Genomic DNA, 18,757 nt, shown 5'->3' on the forward strand with positions numbered 1-18,757 from the left:
GACTGCTTAGTTTGTTTTTTGGTTTCAAGTGTAAAAACACCAAAACACTGACATGTTAACAAGGTTAAACACCTGATTTTCACAGGAGGGGGTCATTCTATACAGTGTGATATAGAGTGAGTCATTTGAGATCCATCCTGAGACAGTGCCCATAATTTCATAGAGCAGGTTGGTGTTGTTTTCATTCACAAAGTGATTAAATTCTGCAATTTCCTTTGGGATCTTGAATATTCTTCAGGATCACAAATGTGTTATCTATCATATCTTACAGAAATGTGTTTAATCATATTAAAATTCAAACCAAATATAAAAAAAAATACAAAAATGAAAAGCCTAATCAGTCCAATAGCTGGAAAGTATATCCGTTCTTTATTAAACAAGATGAAAATATATGACAATGAAAAACATACTTTTCTATACATACAGTGAGGTTTATAATTTTATAAAGTCTTATATTGTACATCAACAGCTGTGTGTCACCGAGCTCTCCATCCCAAAGAGATGCATTTTTTGTCACCAAATGAAGCAGAGTGTAAAATCACCACTTGTGGCACTATAGAGGCTTAGAATAAGAATCAGTCCTCATTATTGTCCTCTCCACTGGAGGAAGCTTGACTGTTCCGTCCACTTTCCCCATCTTCTCTCCTCCTGCCGTTCCTCGAAGAATGTAGATGGCTTCCTCCCTCTCTGCTCTCACTGCTTCTGCTGCTGTGATGGCTGATGTCACTTGCCTCGTCCCTGTTTTCCTGACCGTCATCAGCATAATCAAAACCCAGGTCTTCCTCATAAAAATGATGGCTGCCTCCCTCGTCCTCTAGGTCACTCTTGTCTTCTTCATCTCTCTCATTCTCTCCATCCAACAGCTCACCTTCAATGACATAATCTTCATAATCAGCGGGATAATCACCTGGCAAAGAGCCTTCGTCACTAGGAATACTTGACAGATCCTCAGCCTCCTGGTGCACTCTAGAAAGTAAATGGGTGGAGTAATTACAATTTTATAAATGATGTGTTAAATATATTTCCAGTCAACCTCTATTTATTATCTGTAACCGCTTATCTAGTTCAGGGTCACGGTGGGTCCAGAGCCTACCTGGAACCATTGGGCGCAAGGTGGGAACACACCCTGGAGGGGGTGCCAGTCCTTCACAGGGCAACACAGACACTTTTGAGTCGCCAATGCACCTACCAACGTGTGTTTTTGGACTGTGGGAGGAAACCGGAGCACCTGGAGGAAACCCACGCGGACACAGGGAGAACACACCAAACTCCTCACAGACAGTCACCCAGAGCGGGAATCGAACCCACAACCTCCAGGTCCCTGGAGCTGTGTGACTGCAACACTACCTGCTGCGCCACCATGCCTCCCAACCTCTATTCAGTCATTTCTATTAAGTACAAAACACATAGGAGTATACTTGTGCACTAAACATGCTTCCCCTAAATGTACTTAATATTTCATGGTGAAAAACCAGGTCCAATAAATACAAAAGAAATCTGTGTATTGAAAAGAAGTAAATATGTGCTCGTTCATATTTTATAATATAAAAGCAACACTAAAGTTTTAAAATACTAAAGAGTGAGTCTGACCTGTGCGGAAGAGGAGTGGTCGAGCCTGACCGAGTGGGTGGTGTGGAGTCGCCTGTGCGTATTTGACTCTTTGGAGCTTTACTGCTGACGAAGGCTTCATTCAAACCGCAGCCTCGAAGAGCTTCAGCATAACGCTTCTCTGCTGTCTGCTTAGCATTCATCTACAGCACAAGCACAAACCCTTACATCAGCATCAGCATCCGAATCACAGACGGATATACAGAGATACATGAATACATAGAAGGTTTGTTGACCTGTGCGACCTGTTCCAGTAATAATGGTCTGCTTTTCACTCTCTGCTGAATTTCTCTCATCTCTTCTCTATACTCTCTACGTCTCTGGAGGTCCTGCTTCCTGAGCACACACATGTAAACACATACATACACATAGAATATGCCACACATTTGGGAAAACATTCATTTTCAATATCAATTTCTCATATTAAAACTTAAACCGTTATATATTTATTCTTAAGAAAATACTATTTTGTAAATAAAAAATAAATGACAAAAATTCAAACATCACAACCTAAGAAAAAAGTCCATTTTCAGATTCAAAATAATTTAAAAAACAAATGCAATTTCTACCCACTCAGGTTACAGTCGTTTAATCCCAGCCATTCACTACAAATTACAATAAGCATCGTGTATCTGCCATATCTGTCATACAACCAACAATGCTGAGGTTTCTGTACGTAAAACCACACAAACGTTATATGTAGCTCCGGGAATATATAGGAAGCAAAGTCTTAATGGGCACATGTAATGAAAAATGACATGTTTGGTTCATGTGCATGTTAATGTGTGGTTTGGAGCCCACAAACTGTGAAACAAGACCAACAAGCAAGTTTTCTGTGGGCTGCCTAAGTCAAAAAACATGGTATAATGAGTCATTTTGATTTCTGAAATCAAATGTGGAGACTTTGAAATTTGTTCTGTGCCCATGTCTAAGTGTCCAATCACAGTGCTGATCCAGCCTTTATGTGAGAATGCAAAGACAAGGTTAAATGTCGCAAAACAGACACAATGGGTGCGGAGAAATACGAGCACTGAGTAAAAACAGAGAAAAGGAGAAGAGAGAAGAAAGAGAACTGAGCAAAAACGGCTAAAAACCAGAGCTTCTGATCCTCACTGCTGTACGCTCAGGTGGGGGTGAACAGAGAGCGGCTCATTATCATTTAAAGGAACAGGCACTGAAAACGGCTGCTCTGTTGGGGTGGTGTATGATCCTTGTGGTGTTTTAAGCAAAGCAGGTCACAGACATTTTATTAAGACCCTAGACCTTGGTTCACCTGTGGAAAAGTGAGCAGAAATATGAAAAGAAAAATGTCTGGAAATAAACAAACTAACAGGAAAAAAACATATTGTTATTGTGTTCCTACATTACCCACAATCCTCACTCCCAGAGAGAGCATTAATACCTGAACTCTTTGAGTTTGGACTGGCAGCTCTCAGCCAGGGCCACGTGTGGGTCATTAGCCTGAGCTCGCTTCGTTATCAACTTCTGCAGCTTCTTCTCCTTCTGTCTCTGTGTCTCCCTCCATCTCTCCTCTTCTTCCTCAGCCTTTTTCCTCTGCTCAAGGACCTTCCTGCTCAGAGACGAGAGTGGCTGCTCTCAGGACTGCAGGGAGGGATTGGGTGGGGGTCCAGCGAGGGTTGAGGCTACGGCAAGACAGCAGGGACACATTCACGATGCTGATAGGGCTGCACAACATTGGTTGGTAATTACCATCACAGTACTGAGGTTTGTGAAAATGATAAGGCTGCAGGATTCAAATTGGCCTCCGAAGTAATCTTAGATTTCTGTTTTGTGCTGTGAGCCTCCTTTTGTGATATCAGGACTAATGGAAACCTTCATATGAGTGGTCACCAGACCTGGTCGTGAAGATCAACCTCCCACCCACAATCAGTTCCAATTGCTTCATCTCGTTAAACGTAAAATTAATAATGTATCCATTACTACATCTGTTGTAAATAGGTCAGACGTGGTTCACAGTGGTCTCTACAAGTAACAGAAACCCTTCTAATAATGAGGCCTGAAGGTAGGGGCAACCAGGAAACTAAATATCAGGTCAGATATCATCATATGTATTAGATGCTACATCAGGTGCTCTCTGTTGTGATGGGATTCCCAATTTAGGGAAGGTGTATTTGTGTAGAGAAGCACACTGGGCATTGTACTGAAGCAACACTCATGGATGAAACCACAAACAAGGAAACAAGATAGTGCTGTCTAATTTAGGCTGAGGGATATAGAGTTGTGATACCTAATATTACACAACACACAACATGTAAAATTATATTTTCAAATTAAAATACACCTTTAAAAGAATGCTAGGCACATATGTTACTTTAGAGCTTCAAAGTAATTGCTATGCTCCATTGACCTGCAACAAGAATATAGCCTCTGTCGTTGCTACTCCTGGCTCAGCACTGCAGAAACTGCTCTATGTAACTTTTGGAGGAGAGTAGGAAGCCTAAGCCTACTTCACTCACTGTTTGTCTATGACTTACACCTGTCTTTCATTGTCCAATAGGAGGGTGGTGACCACTGATTTAGATGGTTTAAAATTAAAATAAATCTATTTAATTCAATTCAGGCTGGCTTTTATCCAGAGTGTCTGGGGTGATTGCAAGGCATAACACACTTGGGATAAACCACGATATAGCATAACCGTTGTTGTGCAGCTCCAGATCAGATGAAACAGTCATCATATTCACATATTGCTGGGAGATGGTATCCTAAATCAGCTGGGTAACTCACACTGGGCACAACTACAGAGGATCTTACTTAGCACAGCCAACAAATAAGCACCAACTAATTGGAGAACAGTTTAAGGTTTCAATGGGAACAATGCTGTCCAAGAGTAAAGACGGTGGACATGTAAGAGCAGAGTGAACGTGCAGATGCAGTCACAACCTGAAATGGTTTACCAACCAAAAAAGTAAGTTTTTAGCTGGCTTGAGGGGAAAGCAGAAACAAGACAAAGCTTTTGGAAGCACTACAGTTCTACAGGTTATATTTAGCTCTTCTCCTGGTACCAGGTTGGGCTGGGTTACCTAACAGCTTCCTGTCGTTTCTTGGCAGCATCTGTGATTTTAGCCGGCAGACACTCCTGACTCCCGGAGAGGGATGAGCAGACAGAGGACGAGGGTGTTTGAGGTGACAGGGCGACTGATGTGATAAAAGGCCATCGGGATGCTCTGGGACTCCTCCTTTCGGCCTCGATATCTGCAATGATTCGCTCTTTATGCGAGGCGATGTTAGACGTGCGTAGTCGAAAGGGTTCACAGGCTGTTATGGGACGCACATCCCGTTTGCTAGCTAGCTGCTTCTGAAAGCGCCTGTAACTAGCATCAAAGTCAGGCACCTGGGCATTTATTTTGGGCTGGTGGCTGGTGTCCTCCCGCTGGTCATTCTGGGTGGTGCCTTTTTGTGCTTGCCTTTCACTAAGACGTCTAGCTAACATACTAGGTGGCATCGAAGCACTCTGCAGCAACTCTCTTGCCCGCATCTGCACCTTGATGGCACGGTACAGCTCCTGCTCTTTTTGTTGCTCACCTGATGCAGCCTCCTTCACGACTCGGGGGACAGGCTTAGCTCGAAATGGGCGCCTCCTATGTTCCTCCTTTTCCTTGGCAGACAGGAGTATCTGCTCTTGATGCTCCACCTCCTTCTGCTCCTTTTTCAAACGATCCCGCTCCAAGAAGCTAAATGGTTTTTGGGTAGTGGAGAGGCGCTTTTGCTCCATGGCCCGTAGGTGGCGCCGGCGCTCCTCGTCCTTTACCTTTAGCTCCTCATACAGTGGTAAACGCACATGGGCTGGCACTGGACTGGCTCTAAACTTCCTCTGGCACTCTATCAACTCTTCCAACTGTCGCCGCAGTTCTGCGTTTTCCTGCTCGATCTCTGCCCGAGATTTAACGGCCTTCCGTCTGCGCTCCGCCTCCCGCAGCATCATGCGGAACGGTTTGGGCACAGTCACCCTCGGACGCCAGCCCTCCTCCTGATCTGCCTGCTTCCGTTTCTTTGATCTTTTACCTCTGGCTTTGACCTTATTCCGCACCGTGGTTTTATGGTCGCCCTCAGGATGACTCTGTGTCGAGGATGCAGATGGATGCCGTTGTCTTGGAGAAAGTGCATCCACGCTGAAGTCCTGCCACATGTTCTTGATGCGCTCTTTGGGCGAGGTGAGAAGGCCTTTCTCGATGCTGAGGTTGCTTTGTTCACCAGGTTCATTGTTGGCACTGCATTCATCTTCGTCTGTGTCTAAGAAGGAGGAGCCTCTTCTGAGCTCGAGGGCGGAGTGAGCCTTCTTCAAGTTGCCTGGCAGCAGCAGACTGGGCCCGCCCCAATGCAGCCTAAAATAAGTCACATAACAACAAGGCATCATTACATTAGTTTCAACCAACAAGTAATCCACTACATACCAGTTGTGCACTATACACTAATACTATACAATTTATACTATGTACTTACTCTAATAGAGCATGGCAGACTAGTACACAGATTATTAACAAGCTACACCACTTCATACTAACAGGAGGTGGTGAACTGTTGCTATGACAACATACGTCATACCAAGCTGCAGTTACATCGTTGTCTGTCATTTTTTTCAAAACTCGAACACTGCATAGTGCACATTGTGGATCATAAAATAAGAAATTTAACACTAAAATAGTGCATTGTATGTTGGATAATACCACCATTCATTCATTATCTGTAACCGCTCATCCAATTCAGGGTCGCGGTGAGTCCAGAGCCTACCTGGAATCATTGGGCGCAAGGCAGGAACACACCCTGAAGCGGGGTGCCAGTCCTTCACAGGGCAACACACACATTCACTTTTGAGTAACCAATCCACCTACCAATGTGTGTTTTTGGACTGTGGGAGGAAACCGGAGCACCTGGAGGAAACCCATGTGGACATGGGGAGAACACACCAACTCCTCACAGACAGTCACCAGGAGCGGGAATCGAACCCAAAACCTCCAGGTCCCTGGAGCTGTGTGACTGCGACACTACCTGCTGCGCCACCGTGTCGCCCACAATACCACCATTTACATTCAATAAAAGCTTCACGTCGCTCTGTTTAACATTTAGAGTACAGTCTAAGTGTAGTATCATTAGTTTTATAATTTTGAAATGGATCATTTAGAAAGTAGGGCAGTATTTTGGACAGAGACAAAATTTTCCAGCTGTGAGAAGCTCCTCCTTTTCTGTTTCTTGTTGGATTATTAAAATCTTGTACATACAGTGGGAGACAGGAGGGAAAAACATCACTGTGGCCATTTTGGACAGCAATAAAATCACAGAGGAACACCTATAAAAGAGGAAAATTCCACAGGACCACATGCTAATTTCCTCCTGTCTGAATAGAACTTAAGAAAAACAAAAAAGCACAGATTGCCTCCAGTTCTGAGCTGATTTTCACTCACACAGGCTCTCTCTCTGCGCTGTCTGGAGGTTCTACCCCTCTCAGCTGGAGCTTCTTGCGGTACATGAGTTCCAGTTCAGCCATGGTATGGAGGTGGGCTCTCTTCAGCTGCTCCAGTTTGCGGTAGTATTCCTCATTGGAGAAGTAGAACTCGCGGAGGTCGATGTGATCTCCTGTTACTCTGTAGTCCTTTATAAGCAGAGGACTGCTGTCTTCTTTACCCTGGACGTCAGCCGCCCCCAGCTCAGAGCTGGAGTCATACTCCATCTGGAAGAAGCACAGAGGAAGAGGGTCAAACCAAACCTTTTATTAAACAGACATATTAATTCTTTACTAATTCTTTGTGCTCTAAAAATGTTTTAATGTACAGTGAGCGGCATCATTATGCAAGAAAATTTGAAAGGTTCTGTGTAAATAAAACCATAATCATACAGCAGTGGTCTGTTTAACTGAATGTTTCTGGGTTTGTTTCCTGTGTTCCTGAGTCAGCTCGGGCTGGGAGTGTACTGTAAGGTGTGCTGTAATATGAGTGATTGCTCTGAGACTCTAAGCTCATTATCTACTGGGCCGTTTGCTGGGGCCAGCAGATGGTAGATTGAGTGTCTGCCCTTCACGAGACAGCACAGAACAACAGCCTAATATCCACAGGTGCTATTGGACATCCATGAAAATGGCCACAAACTGATTTAGAAGGAAAGTGCAGTGAGTTTTACCTGAAGAGAAAGATGGTGTTTGCAAAATAATGTGTATTTATGATCCTTGAACACATAACATTGTTAACATGTATAGTTTAGGATCAATATAACCTTTCATTTGAAAGAATTGAGTTAGATATACTGAAATGGCAAACTATATATAAATAATCATACATCGAAGTGAGTGGTAGACAGGTCTGAATATCATCAAGAAAAAAGCACGGATTATTAGCACAGTACTAATATACTTTCAGCATATTTATTAATAACTTGAAATGCAGCTCAAACAAGTTAGATTACAAAAACATGCAAATGTTTTTCTTTCAGCCTCCAGTAATAAGTCTCATAAAAAACAGTAAGAAACGAATACTTGATATATATTGCATTCAGTCTAATTATTGAGGTCTAGTAACATGTTGTGCTCTCAACACAGAACTAGCCCCTCTCCTATCATTGATTAAAACCTTAAACCAACCTGTTCATCAGAATGACATTTTTAGAAGTTAAAAATAAGCAGACAATATAATGGCTGAGAATTTCCACTTTGAAACAGGCATGCAGATTTATACAGAATTTCTTACATCACAAACCTAAGGAACCAATCATATCAGCTTGCATGGGCAGGGCTTTTGAGCTGCAGATGAGAAGCCGAGGTTGATAGAAGCGAGGAATAACTGCATATTCATAAACTGAATGAAGACGAGTTCAAACTAAACTACTTTTAAAGAATTCACTTTTTTTGTTGTGGTTGATCTTGTAAATAACTGAAGGGGGATTCTGAGCAATTCATACTTCAGAAATAATAATAATAATAATAATAATAATAATAATAATAATAATAATAATAAAAACCAAGTGAAATTCCCTATGTAATTTCGCCATTATAATTTACGAGGGAACCCCAGTGGAGACGAAGGTCTGTAAATGTCGGCTGAATTCCCCTGTAACTCGCCTCTTTCTCCGAGTGTCTGTTGTCCAGGCGCTGGGCCGCTCTCTCTCTCTCGTACAGCGTCAGGGGAGCTTTGGTGTGGGGGTCCACAGGGGTCTTTAGGCACGAGGTCACAAGCATATTCACGCGGTGAGAGCCGTCCATACTTCAGTCTCTTTGTTCCTGCACTTTCTTCTTTCTTCTCTACTGTACTTTTTTCCACTTCACCCTTCTTTCTTTTTCCCGCTGTTTAACTTTTCTATGTGATGTCCCTCGCTGTTTTCTTTTCTGTTCTCCACCCTATCACTCGCTTTCTTCCATCACTCCCTTCTCTCCTATTTTTCTCTGCCCTATCCCTCTTTTTATTAATTTCTATTTTTTTTCCATCACTCCTCTCTCTCTTATGCTCAATCCGAATATTTTCTGTATTCTCCCAGTTTCTCTACTCTATCCCTTCCTCTTTTTCTCTACTGTATCCCTCACTCTTCTCTTTACTCACTGCACAGCTTTAATCCGAACGAGTGACGCTAGCCAGCGGTATCCAAGCAACAGGCCACGCCCGGCCTATCCCCGGCGGCGTCTGCTGGCCACGCCCACCGAGTAACGGTCTTTCTAGCCGTTTCTCGGAAGTCCTCTACTAAAGTTAACAAAATTTGCAAGCAGGAATTACATTGTGTGAATACAAGCAGACGATTATAAAAGTGTTTCTTTAGGTTTATATATGTATAGCCGCTCTCCAGTCATTGATTAAACCTCTTAAAATCCAAGAAAATTTCCAAGAAAAGAGAGGGACGTCCACCTACAGCCTTAAAAGAGGCTTAGATATTACTCTAAACCAGAGGTATTCATTTTTCCTCCAGAGGCCCCCTTGGCCAGTTTGTTTGGGCCACACTCACGAGCTATAAGTCAATATGTTGTGCATGTATATCATTTTAAATCATTTCATTTGCCAAGGACTTTTATGCATCATTTACTGTCTACAAAATAAAAGGCAGTTAATGAAGATGAGCTTCTCTTTTGCTCATAAGCAATCAGCCCACCCAATATTTTTCCAAATTATACTTTTTATAATTTTAGATTCCAAATTTAGACACCTGATAATCTTGATTTGCCTGTGTCATGTTGAAAGGTGATCAGATAAGGGATTAGACTTATTAGTCTATATCAGGGCTATGTATTGGCAAACTGTTAAATAAATTGATGTTATTAGGAAGTAATTAACTGTAATACTAAAATCAATTTTGGTTGATGACAAGGCTTATTTATATTAAATTCATAATACATGGATGGATATTTATTCCAAGAGGAAGTAAACCACAAATAGAAGAACTTCTGTCCAACAAAAAATGGCTTTATTAAATTACGCAACGTAACATCTACAGACAACTCTTGAACAGTTGGTCTTGGCGAAATGCTTGTGAGGTCCCACATCCTTCAGCAGCGTGCTTCACAGCAGGAGTGCTCCGTTTCCCTACAGTTCATCCACGCACATGCTTCTTATCGTGTGTTGACCTGTGGAGGAAGAAGAGTGTCAGAAAGTCAAGAGTTTGCTGCTCCCACACAGTTACAAAAAATACATCAAAATGAGTCAGTAAGAAAAACTGACAAGTTTGTGTTCACTATTTTCTGACACCCTTCATACTATAAATTAAATTATAGTTATAAAATGTAGTGAGCAAAAATTTATATCATTGATTAGTTGATTATATATATATATTTTACTCTTCAGTATCAAATATTTTGCCGGTTTGTCACTCTGGGCCTGCACAGCTGTTATGATGCAAGATTCCACACACAAGAGGTACAAAGTGAAAGAGAGTGAAAGACAGGCATACTCCCTCTAAATATTTAAGTCTACTCACTTGAAAAATGAACATTATTATTTTATTTATCTCCATGGCATGAGGGAGCAGCAGAGTAGTGCTAATATCAAATATCTGTTCTCATAATGCTTCTTCTTTCTCATCTGGTCTCATTAGAATATAAATTATCCACAACTAGCAGGGTTTAAAGAAAAGGACACAATCTAAGCATCTGTACTTGTTATTTAATTAAACTCTTCTCGAATTATAAAGCTGTGTTTATTTACACTGAGCAATTGTCTTGTTGGTCTCCCAAATTAAGGCTAAGGAGTCAATTCATAAAGTGCTGATTATTTGTCTCTGATGCAATTTTCTAGGTCCTATTTATGTACCACTGGGATCTGAAAACCATCCAAGTGCCCCTTCTTTACAGCAGACAATCAAACAATAAATTATTTCATGAATAATATGTGGTAAAATGTAATAAAAACTCCTGTAGAAATACTTTGCAAGGTGATAGGATATTTGCAGCCCTATTTTAAAGCAATATGAATATATTTTACTGACCCGAGATTTTAAAAAGAGAAACTTACAATATCATCAATCTTAAGGATACTGCGGACTGTTTCAGTGGCCAGAGTAAGTGCACTGATGGAGACCAGCAGAGGCTGAACTACCAACTCCTCCAAAATATTAGAGATTCCACCCTGAGGAAGAGTGAAAGAGAGAGAGAATATTAGATCACCTACAGATCAATATAAAGGCCCAAGCCAAACTTACAGATTTATAAACTCTGAGAAAATTTCTTTTTGCCTCAATTTCCAAATCAGTTCCACAAATCTAGGCCACGTTGCCCACCTTGCGGACGTTGATGCCAGCGGTCTTCTCTCCTTTCGCGTGCCGGTTGCGGAGCTCAGTGACAGTGGAGATGGGGTTCAGGCCAGCGTTTTCAGCCAGTGTAGAAGGGATGACCTCCAGGGCATCGGCGTAGGCACGGACACAGTAAGCCTCCATTCCCCCCAGTTTTCGGGCGAACTCCGCCAGCCTCAGAGCCAACTCAATCTCAGGAGCCCCTCCTCCTGCAATCAGAGCCCTACAGGAACAGATACTCTACTTATTCAAGAGCACACAGCATGCATAAAAGTCGCGCGCACAAAAAAATGTATTTAACAGTCAAGATACATTATTTCAGAATACTGGGAGCATGAGGACAGGCATGTGTTTCCTCTGAGACGTGAAATCAACCACCACACTTTTCACACTGCTACTATTACAATGATCTGGAGGAGAGCACTGACTGTCAAAGACAATCACATCAGCTGACAGATGCCAGTGCTGGCTGGCACCGGGCTGTGTGAGTAGGAAACTGGGGAGGGAGACATTTCACTCGCCCTGAGAGCAAGGCCAGTTATTGTCTCTTGGCCTCAGATTGCTGAGGCATCACTGGGGATTGAATCAGTGATTTCCTGGTGATGAGCCAATGCTAAGACTCAGGACCACAGTTAGAAATTGTCAGTCTGTGTGTTTGTTCACACATTTGGAATTATTTTCACTAGAAAATCAACACAAAATTGCTTTCAAAAGCATTTAGTTGGTATGATATTTTTTTCCTGAAATATAGGTTTATTTAATTTAGTGAGTAGTGTGTCACCTTTTCTTGACAAGGCAGCGGATGACGCAGAGTGCATCATGGATGGAGCGCTCGGCTTCCTCGATCACAAGTTTATTGGAGCCACGTACCACGATGCTCACTGTTTTACCTGGACTTGCACAACCTGTGATCTACACACACACAAAACATTTATATTAAAAAAAAATTGGACCACAATAATTGCATAAACAAATCTGTGATCTACACAAAATATAAACATTAATTATCAAATGTCTTTAAACCATAATAAGACTAGAAATAGATTAGTTATTCATAAAAAAAAAACTTTTAGTGAAGTTAGTGAAGTGAGAGTTCTTAGTCTGTTTCACAGTGTAACACATTTGTTGGGGTTAAAAATAAAGATAAGAAAATTGATACAATTAAAGAACTGATACCAGCACTGACCGCAGTAAACAACATCACTAGAGCTGACATTTTGATAAAGTCTTTGATTAGCATTTCTGGATGTTGGGCTCCTTTGAGGCTCTTCTGGGTAACTAAGTAGCTATGTCAAATACGGAGTTGACACTTGATGGTAATTGTGAGATAAGCTTCCAGCTTAAGAGAAAAGCACTGTGAGCTTACACACAAAAACCTCCTGATACTGATCTAGTTCCCTCCTTCGTGTCTAATTTGAGCTCAGTGGTCTCTCACCTTCACCAGTTTCCCTGATCCATCCAGGCTGACCTCCTCTGCCAGCTCAGCTGAGCCCAGCATCTCTGCGGTGAACTGGTCAATGTGGGCAATGGGCTTTGTGCCAATAGTCTAAAGAGAAACAAGCAAATAAATAGAAATGGTTATATGAATTGTAATGAAGAGAACTTATTACATATTACCACTTTGACACTAGACCATATATAAATATTATAAATATTTACTTATTCAATCCTGGCCAATACACACCTGGTTAATTATTTTTTAAAAGTAGTAAAAATTCACCTTGCAGATGAACTCAATCTCCTCTCTCTCAATGTCCTTCACCACCATGATCTTCATCTTGTTCAGGAAGTGAAGAGCCAGATCACTCAGAGCATCTCTGGAACAGACACAGGAAAACAATCACATTACAACCCAGGCGAGGTCACTTTCTGAAGATTTGAGTGGAGGGTGACTAACACACATCACTGCATCTGAGCGCAAATTATAATATAACAGTAGAAATCTATGAACTAGGTCTGAGGCTAAATTAATTTATTTTGTTTAAGCGGCTTAGCTCCAGAAACTCAGGAACACCCCGAAACTTAGTAAAAACAAACAAACAAATAAAGAAATAAATATATCATTTTAACACAGGGGTATTGAACATTCTTAACTATATGGTTTCATTAATACAAAGCACTATAAGCCATTACTTTGATAATAGCACCCTCTTATCTCACCCTGCTAAGAGTGAGTGACAAGCCAGACTCATGAGGTGAATAAACCCATTTGAATTAACAAAAAATCCTCTGTCAATAGTATATATGTCCATTTATACTTATATCGCACTTTATTTCTTAATTTTGTAATTTTTTGTGACAAATATATTACAGTATTACAGAGGATTTTACTCCCAATTTTTATTTATACTCTGATTTCTTTCTATCTGTCACTGTCTGATATCTTCTAATGGTTTGCGACCAATAACACCAATTAATTCTTTTCATTTCATACCTCAGGATGGATTTTTGGATGAGCAGGACATTGCAGCCAGCTTTCTTAATCTGTTTGATCAGGTTAAGGATGTAAGCTCTCTCTTCTCTGAGCACTCGGTCCATCTGTGCATAGTCCGACACCACAATCTGGTTGTCCATCTGCCCAGACATTAGAGAGTGTTTCGTGAGATGTACAGGATTTCAAAAGTTTCACAGCAACTGAAACCTTTAAATAGTAATTAATAGTAATTAAAAAAAAAAAAAAAAAAAAAGGTTTCCTTCCCTCTTAAATGAGAAAACACCGTTCCACCAGAAAGTGCATAATTGGAGAAAATAAGTAAACAAATAAATAAATATCTTGCTTGTTGATTAGTGTTCTGTCTACTGACCTAAGCAATGGGGCTTAGAAATGGAAACATAGCCTTAGAATTTTATAATCAGAAAAATCTACATCCCAAAAACTGTGCAGTGTATACATACATCTGTCTTTGGAGGGGACAAGCAGAACTGAATCAGGCCAATCTTAGCTTTCTCTACTCTGGACACTCCACTGTTCACCACTCTCTGCGTCAAAACCAGACCATCCACCAGCTCACAGTCGTCTATTGTTCCACTATAAACACAAAAAAGATGCAGTCAGACATGGAAACCCCATCACATTAGATAGCATAGATACAGAAAAGTAATAATAATCGGCCTACAGTTTTAGAGAACTATATTCCTCTGGATAAATAGGCACAATACACTGATTATTTATTTTTGAAACACAATTGTCACCAAAGCTTACAAGAAACAAACAAACAAACCATCTAACCAATCAATGCAGGTTTGTTGTTGTGATATATATATATATATATATATATATCTCACAAATATACCACACTGACAGGAAAGTAGCATTTGTTTATAGATGTCTTGCAGTCCTGAGAGCTCAGCTCAGACACAATTAAGGGTAATAAGTAACCTTAAAAACAAAAGGAACTGGTTTGTGGATTACACTGTTTAGATTCAACTTAACTGTAAATTTGTCATATACAATACTCAGTAAAACCAGATGACAATGTGACACTGAAATAAACTTGTGAAGAAAGAAAAACAGACAGGGCTCAGAACTCACCCGAGTTTCTTGACGATGTTGATGTCTCTGAGGTCAACGCTGGTGGCGGTGGCCGGGTCGATGACCCTCATCACTGCGTCCACACTCATAGGGGCAAGGAGGCTGGAGTACTGAGACACTACTTTGGAGCACAGAGACGTGGTGGCGCTGTTGAGCAGAGTCTCACGGTCACTCAGCTCCACCGGCTTACTGATAGATGTCAGGACCTCCACACCTTCATCCACCGCCTTCTGGAATGACTCTGAGATGATGGTGGGGTGGATTCCTAAAGAAGCAAAGATGACGTATGAGAAAAGGACATGGCAATATTTACTGCAGAACCACAGGGCCTCAGAGCAACCAAAACATGCTGATCATACAAGTTAACATAGACTAGCCAGTTTCAAAAATAGAGGGCGCTGATGTGAGAGACTGATTTAAGGCATCGATATAAACAGTGATTACTTAAAGGAGCAATATCTAATATTGACACCAAGCATTTAAAATTGGAACTGTAATACAATTTCAAAACAGTGGAGAGAGCTGTCTGCCTCCTCCTCTCCAGACGGAGAGCTCAATCAGGTTGCCAGTTTGAGGAAAACTAAACGAACAAGAAGAGACGAGTTTAAGAACTTGGGCTGTAATCATTAATAAGAATGTGCCATAATCAACATATTTACACAGAAAATGTGTTCATTCTTTCACTAAAACATCTACCTATGCAAATAGTGAAGATGCAACCGTCATTTCCCTGCATTTACAAGGCTGGTGTTATTTTCCCTTCAACCATAAAAGTCATTTTTGAAGACAGATCTTTGCTTACTATTCACAATATTCGTATTCAAGCATTTAGTTCCACCTTAAATGGGTCCGTTTGAGTCTCCAGCTACTTACTGAATACTCATTTCAACCTTAAACAGCTATGTGACGCTAAAGCTAATCGCTAGGTTTGTAAACAAAACTCGTTTGGAAACACTTTTTATTTCCCATTTTATCCATTTAAAACACGTGACCAAGTGTGCATCATGTCACTAAAACATCTACCTACTAGAGAAAGGCTTATATTTACAGTGTTCTACCAAGCTTAATTTTTCTGTTCCACCTTAAAATAGGTGAATACGCAAGGCTTTTCAAACACAATACTCACTCCTTAATTTGTTTAAACACACATACCATAAAGAAACACAAATGAATCTGTATCAAAATCTTTAAAACAAAGAGGTACAGACCAAGTTTCAACTAAATGTATCATGGTCTTTGAAAGATGCACAGACATGAAAATGGCTCTTCATAACGATGAATAAAATGATTATAATAAAAGGGTTACGTACCCTTCTGAAGAAGTTTAGCACAGGCATCCAAAAGAGCTCCAGCAATCACCACCACAGATGTAGTGCCATCACCAGCCTCAATGTCCTGAGCCTTGGACAGCTCCACCAGCTGAGACACAGAAAACAATCTATCAAATGGTACATCCCTACGAATCCAAAACAACTAGCAGCAAATACATCACTAACTCTGCAGGCAAATACATTTCAAACAGTGTGAGCTCATGTGACCTGAGTGTTTATCAAATACAGAACGACAGCCTCACCATTTTGGCTGCAGGGTGCAGGACCTGCATCTGTTTGAGAATCGTGGCTCCGTCGTTAGTGATGGTCACATCTCCTTTTCCATCCTGAATCTATGGAATAAAGCAGCATTAACTCACTTCTGTTTTTGTTCAAAAAAAGAATAATTCATACATAATTGAAACAAAGACAAACAGCACAGAATAGCACCCCTTTGTGGAGAAGTTATTAAATGTGAGTAAGTTACAAGTCAGGTTTGAGATGCTTCACATCCAAAAAAAAGATTTAGTGTATAACAGAGAACATACCATTTTGTCCATGCCCTTGGGACCAAGACTTGTTCTGATGGCATCAGCAACAGCTGCCAAACAAAAACAAAGGGAGAGATTAATTACTTCAGGCTAGCTACATCTAGTTATGAAAGAAATCCTGCTTTTATTCAATAGTCAGAACGGTATGGACAAGACACCTGCTACCAACATTTTATAAACAACTAAATTTAAAACAGATTGAATCATGCCTTTGTACAGGTTTTAATCCCCAGAAAGACCCCAACACACCCCTGTGAGGCCTAAGTGTCCAGCAAGTTTTGTCAATGGGTTTTTATACACAGGTCCCATATATTAGTTGCCCTCCAGAGTCAGTGAACTGACGAGAATGAGTTAAACCTACGGCCAAGGGCTGTACAAACCACTATGTTACCATATAAAGATTGAGGGTTAATGGGCTGCCCACATTCATCTGATACAAGCATCTCACCTAGGTCCTTCTACCGGTCAATGAACCTCTGAAGCCATGCCTGTCATGAACCCACCTCACCCATGTTTAACCAAATATTAAAGTAGTTTTGGACAGAGAATGACAGCTTGTAGTGTAGAGATACTGCAGATTTAGCCACCATTTTACCATTTAGACACCATGTCTGTGTGGCAAACCGCTGTGCCCCCCCAGTCTAGATATGCCCCTGCCCAGCCCTAATACACAAAGCCTCAATGAAGACTTGTACATTTAGGTTATAGATTTTGAAAAATATGTTGATTTATATTCTTATCATTCTTCATTTTTTTTCCAAATTACACCAGTAACTGCTCTAGAGCTGACTAAACCTTCCCTCACTTATTTAAAATGTAACGACACCACTCCCTCCCCGGTCCTTTATAAGCCCATATATGGAAACTTAACAGTAAAACACTCCACGTTCTAAAATAACTGGTTATGTGACATCACAAGACCAATGCACATGAATACATTCAGCTTACAGCTGGGAAATGTGTGAAATAGGTGTGTGAGATCACACTGCAATGGGCCATAAACAATGTAAAGGGTGGTCTGCAGTGAGGGGTGGTGCCTTCTGGGGGTGAACCACAGAGCTGGGTCGTTTTTAATGAACCCCCGCTGCATTTGCGGTCTGTTTAAACGCACCTTTCCCGGCGCTGATGTTGCTGTAGCGGATCTGAGCGGGTTTATCCCGGTCCACATACGTCCCTCCGGTCCCCTTCGCTCCGTTTCCCTTCGGCGCCACGACTTCAGGCATCCTTAATATATTTAATACCGACTAATAAAGTTAGCGGAGGACTAACGTAAGCGCTGCTGTTGGTCTGCGGTCCGCGGGCTCGCTGCTCCGAAGCGGATGGAGGCAGATTCTTTTGAAAACCCGCAGAATCACCGTGCGGTAGAACCTTCCAGAGACGCCGGCAAGCGGACAGAGAAAGAGGACCCGAGAGGGGGGTGTGTTCTCAAATTTCTCCATGCTCCCTACGCAGTGTACTATGTAGGGCGCAAAAAATCAACAAACATAATGCACAACGTGTCTAATATTAAACAGTTATATTCATTTATGAGCTGTGAGTCTATGTATAGGCGTGCTTTTCAGTCTTTTTTTGAATACGGTAAAAAATCATAACCTACCTAATGCCCTGTGTAGGGAGTAAGGAGCTATTTGAGACTCACCCAAATGGAGCAATAGGCTGGGGCGCGCGACTATGACGTAGGCGGGAGACTGCATACATGCTCCATGTATGCAGGTTCCAGTGGACGCGTCGGCGCACTAGCGCCCTGCACACTCGCACACTACTTAGAGCACCGTAGTAAGCGCAACGGTGACGGCGATGTCTATTGATTTATATTTTATAAAGGCATTTGGGATATCTTCCTTCATTAATTAATTTTCTGCAATCTGCAATAAATGTATTATATATATATATATATATATATATATATATATATATATAACTCACAAATAGCACTACAAAACTGTGTACCTAAAACAAAATATCCTTTTATAATATCCTTTGTAAACACTTGCTGTCATTTACAGGTTGTAAACAATTTATGAGCAGCAAACTATTACAAA

At 41.2% G+C, this 18,757-nt stretch overlaps 2 protein-coding genes across 2 annotated transcripts; both read right to left on the reverse strand.

The window, feature by feature from the left end:
• Positions 1-432: 432 nt before the first annotated feature.
• fam161a (FAM161 centrosomal protein A) lies at positions 433-8,933 on the reverse strand. The gene is made up of 7 exons (XM_066662116.1): positions 8,675-8,933; positions 7,029-7,294; positions 4,650-5,951; positions 3,011-3,178; positions 1,845-1,944; positions 1,591-1,751; positions 433-966 (listed from the first exon to the last, which is right to left on the reverse strand). The coding sequence occupies exons 1-7, from the start codon at positions 8,813-8,815 to the stop codon at positions 576-578; spliced, it is 2,529 nt and encodes an 842-aa protein (XP_066518213.1). The 5' UTR covers positions 8,816-8,933; the 3' UTR covers positions 433-575.
• A 1,054-nt stretch (positions 8,934-9,987) lies between these two features.
• On the reverse strand, positions 9,988-18,123 carry cct4 (chaperonin containing TCP1, subunit 4 (delta)). The gene is made up of 13 exons (XM_066658573.1): positions 17,827-18,123; positions 16,713-16,765; positions 16,428-16,517; positions 16,165-16,273; positions 14,855-15,119; positions 14,218-14,350; positions 13,757-13,896; positions 13,043-13,139; positions 12,758-12,868; positions 12,104-12,234; positions 11,311-11,545; positions 11,046-11,159; positions 9,988-10,162 (listed from the first exon to the last, which is right to left on the reverse strand). The coding sequence occupies exons 1-13, from the start codon at positions 17,936-17,938 to the stop codon at positions 10,148-10,150; spliced, it is 1,605 nt and encodes a 534-aa protein (XP_066514670.1). The 5' UTR covers positions 17,939-18,123; the 3' UTR covers positions 9,988-10,147.
• Between the last annotated feature and the right edge of the window lie 634 nt (positions 18,124-18,757).

The sequence above is a fragment of the Hoplias malabaricus genome, chromosome 2, assembly GCF_029633855.1.
Source record: "Hoplias malabaricus isolate fHopMal1 chromosome 2, fHopMal1.hap1, whole genome shotgun sequence".
Classification (NCBI taxonomy): domain Eukaryota; kingdom Metazoa; phylum Chordata; class Actinopteri; order Characiformes; family Erythrinidae; genus Hoplias; species Hoplias malabaricus.